This window comes from Euleptes europaea, chromosome 2 (genome assembly GCF_029931775.1).
Source record: "Euleptes europaea isolate rEulEur1 chromosome 2, rEulEur1.hap1, whole genome shotgun sequence".
NCBI classification, from domain to species: Eukaryota; Metazoa; Chordata; class Lepidosauria; order Squamata; family Sphaerodactylidae; genus Euleptes; species Euleptes europaea.
Genome location: NC_079313.1, coordinates 4,283,064 through 4,293,197, shown reverse-complemented (window position 1 = coordinate 4,293,197; position 10,134 = coordinate 4,283,064). Strand labels below are relative to the sequence as shown.

General features: G+C 48.7%; 1 protein-coding gene across 1 annotated transcript; it reads left to right on the top strand.

Annotated features, from left to right (window-relative positions):
- Positions 1 to 4,057: 4,057 nt before the first annotated feature.
- C2H19orf25 (chromosome 2 C19orf25 homolog) lies at positions 4,058 to 9,456 on the top strand. The gene is made up of 3 exons (XM_056844079.1): positions 4,058 to 4,109; positions 7,617 to 7,779; positions 9,213 to 9,456. The coding sequence occupies exons 2-3, from the start codon at positions 7,644 to 7,646 to the stop codon at positions 9,407 to 9,409; spliced, it is 333 nt and encodes a 110-aa protein (XP_056700057.1). The 5' UTR covers positions 4,058 to 4,109; positions 7,617 to 7,643; the 3' UTR covers positions 9,410 to 9,456.
- Positions 9,457 to 10,134: the final 678 nt, after the last annotated feature.

The following is a 10,134-nucleotide window of genomic DNA, read 5'->3' as shown; positions in this document are numbered from 1 at the left end:
AAGACTGGACAGTTCTACCAACTATTTTGTCAGATTGCACAGAGAAGCCATTGAAATTCACAAACATCAGCACAACTTTAACAGAAAAGAGGAGAGTTTAAGAATGAATAAGGCTTGGCTTCCTGCCCTGAAAAACCTCCAGACAAAGACAACATTCAACAATAGCCATACAGATTAGTTTTGGATTACACACATTAACAGATCACTTCAGGATACAATGGTTCCATATTAACATACCATATCCTCATTAGCACATTATCTTGATACTTACAGGACAATACTTTTGCAGGACAATACTCAGCTCAAACCCAACCCCTTTCTGACTATATATTACTCTTTCTACACCCTTGACACTGAGAGACACTGTCCTTCAGTGTTACTACTCTGAAGATGCCTGCCACAGTTGCTGGCGAAACGTCAGGAAAGAAAATTCCAAGACCACGGTTACACAGCCCGGATAACCTACAAGAACCAATGAACTCTGACCGTGAAAGCCTTCGACAGTTATTAGCCACATTTCTTCCTTAACAGAACTCAAGGAAGCTCACGATATCGATAAAAATACATTAAACCCAAATTTGAAATCATAGAGCCAATGTATGGTGTAGTGGTTAAGAGCAGTGGTTTGGAGTGGTGGACTGGAGAACCGGGTTTGATTCCCCACTCCTCCCCATGAACGGTGGACGCTAATCTGGTGAACCAGGTTGGTTTCCCCACTCCTACACATGAAGCCAGCTGGGTGACCTTGGGTTAGTCACAGCTCTCTTAGAGCTCTCTCAGCCCCACCTACCTCACAGGGTGTCTGTTGTGGGGAGGGGAAGGTGATTGTAAGCCGGTTTGATTCTTCCTTACGTGGTAGAGAAAGTCGGCATATAAAAACCAACTCTTGCTTCTTCATAGTTTAGGATTGCTAGTAACTTAACTGTGATCCTAAATAAAACCATCTTCAACTGCCTCCTGAGAGACTGAAAGTGAGGGGACCAGGTGCACCTCCCTGGTGTGGTGGTTCCATAATTGTGGGGCTGCCACCGAAAAGGCCCTGTCTTATGTACCCACCAAACAAGCTTCTTTGATTGATGGGGCAGTCAGGAGGGCCTGTCCCTGTGATTTCTTGAAACTGATTCACTCACCTGACCTAGAGACCTAAAAGTTGCTAGGAAAAGTATGAGAGAAATCTGAAAATGAGATGGTTGGTTGGACATCTCTAACTCAATAGAGGGTGGGAATTATTTCCGTGTTTTGAATTTTATGTTGATTTTTGTTGGGGGGTTTAAAAATAGAGTGTGGTTTTTTTTACTGCTTGCCTACCTCCGTGTGAGAAAGCAGAACACAGTCTGAAAGAATGAATAAAGGAAGCGGGATCCTTCAAGGTATTTTTAGATCTGCTAGAAAGCTGATATTTGGTCCGCATATCCCAAGACATCCTGATTATTAGAAAAACAACGGAAGACCACAAAGTGTTATTACCGCATGCTGGCTAGGCTGTTCCCATACTAAATAAAACAAAAGGGAGCTGTGACTCACGAAAGCCGATGTGGAAATAAATGCTATTCTTTAAGGAGCCGCTGGACTTTTGATTCTTTTGCTACAACGGGCTTAAACGGCTACTCCTTTGTAATATTCCCATGCTACAAAATTAGTAGGATTTGACACTCTGGCTTGCAGGGGAAACCAAATGAGGAGCATTTAATGATCACAGCTTGGGACATGAAGGTTACTTTCATAATGGATGCCAGCAGTGAATACGAAACCCAGGAAAGTTAGGCTGATAGAGATGGCCCACAGGAGTCTTCTGTGAATGCAGGGTTTATTTGCTACTAATAAAAATACACAACACAGCAGATAAATTCATTTTGTCCGTACCTGTGTTATCGGTTGATGCCAGCGTGGTGTAGTGGTTAAGAGCAGTGGACTCTAATCTGGTGAACTGGGTTTGTTTCCCCACTCCACATAAGCGGCAGACTCTAACCTGGAGGGCTGGGTTTAATTCCTCACTCCACATGGGCGGCAGACTCTAATTTGGAGAACCGTGTTGGTTTCCCCACTCCTACACATGAAGCCTGCTGGGTGACCTTGGGCTAGTCACAGTTCTCTCTGAACTCTCTCAGCCCACCTACCTCACAAGGTGTCTGTTGTGAGGAGCGGAAGGAAAGGTGATTGTAAACCGGTTTGATTCTTCTTGAAAGGTAGGGAAAATCGGCATATAAAAACCAACTCCTCTTCTTCATTTCTTCTCAGAAGAGTAGTTCACAGTCTATTGAAGGGTATTAAATGGCATAGGTAAAATGCAACCTCCATATTCAGAAACAGTCTACCTGGATCCTAGATCGGAACGGGAAGGCTGGGGTTTTCAGGATCGACCAGAAGTAGTCAAGCATGCCTTCATGATGTTAGAAGCAGCTACAGCATGTGGACTTTGGGACCCTTTAAAAGGCAGAGGAGAAAAACCAAGTTGTTAGAAGAAGGACTCTGTTTGAAAGAAAGTACTGGACTTTGGTGAGACTCAGCAAGATTTTTAATGCTCCGAATGTGTTTTCTTCCCCTATGATGACATTTGAATTGCAGACTCCTTGGGGACAGGAACTTGTCTTTTTTCTGGTTTGGAAGTTTTGGGGAGAGGAGGGACTTCAGCACCATTGAATCCAATGGCCAAAGCGGCCATTTCTCCAGGGGAACTGATCTCTGTCTCCTGGAGATCAGATGTAATAGCAGGAGATCTCCAGCTAGTACCTGGAGGTTGGCAAGCCTAGCCATATAAAACTTTCCTAAACAAATTAGCCAGTCTAGTCATAAAAAATAATGAAATATGATTTATAGTATGTTTATAGTATGTTCTAAAAAAAAGGTAAACGTTGAAATCCCCCCCCCCCTTTTCCTTTTTTCTCCTTTTGCATTGGGGCTGTGAATAGGCATTTTAAAGGTAGCCTTTTTAAATAAAAAAAGAGCTTTGAGCGAGCATCAAAATTGACCCTGCATCAATGGCCCAAGAGTCCAGTAGCACCTTGTGTGTGTGTAAAGTGCTGTCAAGTCGCAGCCGTCTTATGGCAACCCTTTTGGGGTTTTCATGGCAAGAGACTAACAGAGGTGGTTTGCCAGTGCCTTCCTCTGCACGGCAACCCTGGACTTCCTTGGTGGTCTCCCAACCAAATGCTAACCAGGGCTGGCCCAAGAGTACAGTAGCACCTTAAAGACTAACAAAACTTTCTTTCTTTTTTAAATATTTATTTTCTTGATTTAAAATGTCAACATATAATACACTTATCCAATGTTAAAAAATGCTAATAATACTGAAAAGTCAAATAATATTGCTAAATTAACCACAAATTGATTTCCCCCTCTCCCATCTAAAAATAAATTGTATAAACTTTTGCTAATCCCAATACTATTTTAATTAATATATTCTTATCCTATCTAACATTATTAAATCACTACCTAATATAAAATTGATAAAAAGTGTAGATAAGGGATTAGATCAAAGAGTATCCTTTAAATGGTCCCATTAAGAATTAAATTTTTCCAAAAACATTAAACACATAGCTTAACAATTGACAAAAACAATAAAAGATAAAAAAGGAACCATTATTAAAGATATTATATGTAATCAAGGGTATATCAACTTCCCCTACACCTCCCTCCGTTTCCATTAAAAAATTAATTCTGCAAATCCTCCATTTCTCCCTAAACTCATTTAAAACATATTATAATTGTAGTAAATTAAGAGACTAGCAAAACTTTCCAGCAGGGTGTGTGAGTGCGCTTTCCTGAGTTACAGCTCCCTTCTTCGGATACATCTAGAATGTGACAAATGGAGTAATTAAGTAACAATTAAGGGGGGGGATCTATATCCAAATCGCTGCACGAGCCAGGGTCCCTCCTCCTCCCCGCCTGCCTGGGGTTTCCGGCCTTTTGCCCCGCAGGTGGGCGGCGTCGAATGGAAACCGGAAGTGCGCGGTTCCGCGTTCTGTTGCTTTTGGTGCCTCTATGGAGGGGAGAAGGGCGGAGGGAAAGAGCTGTGGCCGGGGGGGGCGTGGCCAAGCGAGGGCGTGGCCTGGCAGAGGAGGAGGAGTCAAGCGGCTGCCAGGAGGAGGAGGAGGAGGGCGGAAGAGCAGGTGAGGAAGAAAGGGTGGGTGGGGGGGGGCAGATTTGGGGAGGGGGGGCGTTTGAGCCTGTGGGAGGGCCAGGAAACCCCCCTCCCCCAGGAAGAAGCTTGATGGGGGGGCAGCCAGTGGGGGAACCCCGAGAGACACGTAGGCATGGGGGTCTTCTGGGGGGGGCTTCATGGGAGTCTGCTGAGGGGGCTTGATTGGTTGTCTGCTGGGGGGGCTTCATGGGAGTCTGCTGGGGGGGCTTCATGGGAGTTTCGGGGGGGCTTCATGGGAGTCTGCTGGGGGGGCTTGATTGGTTGTTTGCTGGGGGGGCTTCATGGGAGTCTTCTGGGGGGGCTTCATGGGAGTGCTGGGGGGCTTGATTGATTGTCTGCTGGGGGGTCTTGATTGGGAGTCTTCTGGGGGGGCTTCATGGGAGTCTGCTGGGGGGCTTGGTTGGTTGTCTGCTGGGGGGTCTTGATTGGGAGTCTTCTGGGGGGTCTTGATTGGGAGTCTTCGGGGGGGGCTTCATGGGAGTCTGCTGGGGGGGCTTGATTGGTTGTCTGCTGGGGGGGCTTGATTGGGAGTCTTCTGGGGGGCTTGATTGGTTGTCTGCTGGGGGGGCTTCATGGGAGTCTGCTGGGGGGCTTCATGGGAGTTTCGGGGGTCTTGATTGGGAGTCTTCTGGGGGGGCTTCATGGGAGGTTGCTGGGGGGGCTTGATTGGGAGTCTTCTGGGGGGGTTAAAGAGGTGCAGCTAAAGGTGGGGAGAGCTAGTGATGCTAAGTGGGGCGGGTGGTCCATGGGGGGGAGCTCAGGTTAGATGGGGGGGAGTCCCTTGTGAGAGAGAGGGCGCAATTAGGGGAGGGGGCCCAAATCTGTGAGGGGTGTGTGGAGTGGATGTCTGGAGGTGCTTCGGATCAGCCTCCCCCCACCCCTAACTTCACAAAACCTGCCCCCAAATGTAAAGTTGGGGGTGATAAAGGGCAGCCAGTGATGCCAGGCGTGGTGGTGGGGAGATGGGAGGAGGGATCAGTGGGGTGAGCAAGAGGCCGCTGGGGGGGGGGTCAGATGTGTGTGTAAGGCATGGCTGGAGGGGATTTTTGGAGGGGCTGGAGAGAGGGGGTTTGCCAAAGTGGGAGGAAATCCTGGGGGGGGGGGAAGGGTTGGCATGAGATGAGAAAGGGGCGCCCGGAGAGGGGAGATCTTGGATGCCCAGATCAGCTGGCGATAGAAGCGGTGGGAAAGGAGGGGTCGTGTTTTGTTAGAATCCGAGAATGGAAATTTAGGGACGAGATCCACGCACCAATGAATCTGTGTGTGTGTTGTGGATTGCGACCCTGGCACATAAATGGGGGCGGGTGGGTGATAGTGGCAGATTAAGGGGAGGAACTTCGGTTTGCGGGTCTTTAACCTACAGGAGGGGGCAGGAATGTTGTCGGGCAGGGACGGGAGATGGAGGGTGTCCTTTTAGGAAAGGCTTTGTGCGTGGGGGGGGGTCTCCTTGCATTGGGGTGGGTGTGGTATCTGCAGAACGGATGCATGTGCCGGTATATGGTTTCTCTCTTCTCCCCCCCCCCCGCCTCTTTCTGCATGCGTGTTGCATAGCCATCCTTTGCTAGAAGGACTGCAGCGCCGGCGCTGAACATTCTGGAAGCGTGTGCAGATGGAGGGGCTACCCGTTCTGTCCAGCCTGGAAAGCAGAAAGCGGATATCTATATATGTATCGGGACGATACTCCCCACACACACACACAGCCAGAATATCCCCCCTCCTTCTCAAATATAGTAAAATTCTATAGTAGAGGCACCCGCCCGTCTCCAAACAAACAGCTTAGTTTAAAGCTTGAAAGAGGAGAAAACCCTGCAATAAGGGGGCCTTAGGAAAGCCAGCTCCCTCCCTCCGGTTAATTAAATCCTAATCGCTTTCCTACTCCTTCTGCAGCAAGATTGCAAGAGAAAGGAAGGGCATCTTGGACTTGTCTTTTCAGGTCCCTCCCCTCCGCTGCAAATGGATTTTTGGAAGCTGGCTGGGGATTGGGAGTGGGGGAGGATTGGGTGGAAGAAAGGTAACATTTTCCAAACTGTAAACTGGGGATTCCTAGGGGCCGATGCCAGTTCGGTGGAAATATACTTTATCGGTTCGAGAGGTTGGATACTTCAGGGCTTTTAGGAACCAGTTTGGCAAATGATTTGCCCCCCATTCTTAAAATTGCTGTAGAGATGAATATTATTATGCTAGAATTATCAGGATTTCAAATTGCATGAAACTTGGTATAAAAAATTCGGCTTCTTATGTGTTCCGGTTTTGTGAATTGCAAGTTGCAGATGGTGACAAAGTCTTTGGTTACTTCTTTGCATGATTCACATTCAGCACCAGCCTTTCATTTTAGATAAACCAAAATCAAGCTTCTAGCCCCTAAGGCTGCAAGTTTAGACTTGGAAGGTGTGCAGGTAATGCCAAGAGAAATCTTAAGGTGTTGATGAGGGGGGGTGAGATTTCCAGTGGCCAGTCTTCAGTGCCAGGGCCTAGCAAGAGTGGAATAAATGACCCAAAGAGATCAGCATTTGTTTGGTTGTGCAATTTATGCAGGCTGTAGAATTGGCTGATCTTGTCACAAAGTTCTTAATGTTCTTAAGAGCATAAGAAAGGCCCTGCTAGATCAGACCAAGGTCCATCAGGTCCAGCAGTCTGTTCATACAGCGGCCAACCAGGTGCCTCCAGGAAGCCCACAAGCAAGATGACTCCAGCAGCATTGTCCTGCCTGAGTTCCACAGCTCCTAATATAATAGGCATGCTGCTCTGATCCTGGAGAGAATAGGGATGCATCATGACTACTATCAATTATTAGTAGGAGCCATGAATAGCCCTCTCCTCAATAAGAAAGGCCCTGCTGGATCAGACCAAGGCCCATCAAGTCCAGCAGTCTGTTCACACCGTGGCCAACCAGGTGCCTCTAGGAAGCCCATAAGCAAGATGGCTGCAGCAGCATTATTCTGTCTGCATTCCACAGCACCTAATATAATAGGCATGCTCCTCTGATCCTGGAGAGAATAGGTACGCATCATGACTAGTAGCCATTTTGACTAGTAGCCATGAATAGCCCTCTCCTCCATGAACATGTCTATCCCCTCTTAAAGCCTTCCAAGTTGACAGCAGTCGCCACATCCTGGGGCAGGGAGTACCACAATTTCACTATGTGTTGTGTGAAAAATACTTCCTTTTATCTGTTTTGAATCCTGTTAAGTGCCTGTGTGGTTCTGCGTACTAAAATAGGTTGGGTTCAACATAATCTAGGAGATCAGTTTTTCTTCTTCCATCATGATCTCTCGGGTTGATCAAGGCTATTTCGACACTCTGGAATACCCTTTCCCTGGAGGCTTGGTAAAGTTGGAGCCTGTAACATGAACTCTTACCTATCCTGGTTCTTGGTGTCGGGAGTTAAAACAGCTTGAAGGAGCAATGCTCACCTGAACACATCTCTAACCTGCTTCCCCATCTTTCCCCGTTTCCTCCTCTTTCTTCTTCCAAGTGCCCCCCCGGCACCTGTTTCTTAGCAATGACCTCCAAGGCTAAGAAGCGGGTGGTTCTGCCAACACGGCCCGAACCCCCCAACACTGAACAGATCCTGGAGGATGTCCAGCGAGCCCAGCCCAACGACCCCGTCTTCGTCCTCCTGGCAGAACCCAGTGAAGGTACCAGAATACGGGTCCTTTTTCATTCATCTTTGCACTGCACTGCATGCTGGGTGGGGGGGATTGGGGGGTTCCGAGATCACACACCCAGCAAGGTTCCGCTGGTTTCCATCTCTGAGGCAGCTAGATCTGAGTCCAGTAGCACCTTAGAGACCTACAAGATTTTTTTGTGGGGGGGGGGGTTAGCTTTTGATAGTCAAAGCTCCCTTTATCAGAGAGCAGAGCTTTAGAACATAAGAAAGGCCATCCTGGATCAGACCAGGGTCCATCAAGTCCAGCAGTCTGGTCACACAGCGGCCAACCAGGTGCCTCCAGGAAGCCCCCAAACAAGACGACTTCAGCAGCATTATCCTGCCTGTGTTCCATGGGACCTGATATATTCAGCATGCTCCTCTGATCCTGGAGAGAATAGGTATGACTGGTATCCATTTTGACTAGTAGCCATGGATAGCCCCGTCCTCCATAAGAACATAAGGAAAGCCCTGCTGGATCAGACCCAGGCCCATCAAGTCCAGCAGTCTGTTCACACAGTGGCCAGTCAGGTGCCTCTAGGAAGCCCACAACAAGACGACTGCAGCAGCATTGTCCCGCCTGTGTTCCACAGCACCTAATATAATAGGCATCCTCTTCTGATACTAGAGAGAATAGGTATGCATCATGACCAGTATTCATTTTGACCAGTAGCCATGGATAGCCTTCTCCATGAACATGTCCACTCCCTTCTTAAAGCCTTCCAAGTTGGTAGCCATCTCTACATCCTGGGACAGGGAGTTCCACAATTTAACTATGCATTGTGTGAAAAAAATCCTTTCACTCTTGAGCGGTCGTATGTCAAAAAAAATCTTGTCGGCCTCAAAGTAGGGCTGCCGATTCTGGCTTGGGAAATTTCTGGCGATTAGGGGAGGTTGGAGCCTATGTAGGGGGAGGGAGTTCAGCAGGGATTTGATGTCACACACGCCCCCCTTCGACGCTTCCATATTCTGCAGAGGAACTGGCATTTGTCCTCCACTTGAGTGGCAGACACTAATCTGGTGAACTGGATTTGTTTCCCCACTCCTTCTCATGAGCAGAGGACTCTAATCTGTAGAACCGGGTTCGATTCCCCACTCCTCCACATGAGTGGTAGATTCTAATCTGGAGAACCGGGTTCGATTCCCTACTCCTCCATATGAGCGGCGGAGGCTAATCTGGTGAACATGGGTTGGTTTCCCCACTCCTCCACATGAAGCCAGCTGGGTGACCTTGGGCTAGTCACAGCTCTCTTAGAGCTCTCTCAGTCCCACCTTCCTCACAGGGTGTCTGTTGTGGGGAGGGGAAGGGAAGGCAATTGTTAGATGACTGGATTGTCGCTTAAGTGGTAGAGAAAGTTGGCATATAAAAACCAACTCTTCTCTTTCTCCCCACTTCTTTGTTCCATGTGCTGCTCTGCTCAGACTTGCCCACTCCGGCCAAGAACGAAGACCCGGAGGCCAAGAGGGAGCGCCTCTATCGGCTGACCCAGTCCTACGTGGAGATGAACCATCGCTTGCAGAAGGCCTGCAGCCTGCTCAAGGAGAAATGCGAGGAGCTGAAACTCGCCGGCGCGACTCTGGAGCAGGGCATTCTTGAGATGAAGCAGAGGGCCTTGTGAGACCCTGAAGCCATCCGGGCGGGAGATAAGGCGCAAGGCCAGCGTTCAGAGAGGGGCACCTCTCGGCCGTCATGTGCTTGAGCTACGGACTCATGTGACAATTGTACATTTTCCGAATCGCACGCATGCGTAAGCTACACATCTCAACACTGTGTACCGTTGTTGTTGTTTTGTTCTGTGACGATACGCCCAAATGCAGTCGCCGCTAAGAGCTCCATGAAGGCCGAAACATCCTAGCTGTGTTCACCCTTGAGATGCAGGATCGCACGGAGAGGCTGTTCCAATTTTCACGTTCGTGGCGTTTGCTCTCAGTCCCGCGCAGGTCCTTCGTGGCTCCCCTCCCCCCTATTTTGCACATACTTAAAACAAAATGCCTCTGTTGAAAACAATCTGATGCTTCCCAAAGTTTCTCACACTTCAGACTCGGACAAGTGGAACTCGGGGGAGGGGGGCACAGCTTCCTGGTTTGGCTCAAGTCTCCGGCAGCTGCTGTAATGGCTGTGACGTCTCCATCTTCCCGCAAATTCCTCTATGATTTCTCCCTCTGGTACTGCCTGGAAGATGACCCTATCGCAACCTCCATTGGCGAAATCCTCACACAGCAAGGTTTCCGCGGTTATATCGAGCATCAGGATCACGTAGCGGGGAGGTCTGTCGTCGCCTCGGCGGCCGAGGTTGTCGAAACCAGCCGAGTGGCCATCGTTCTGCTGACCTCCCACTCGGTC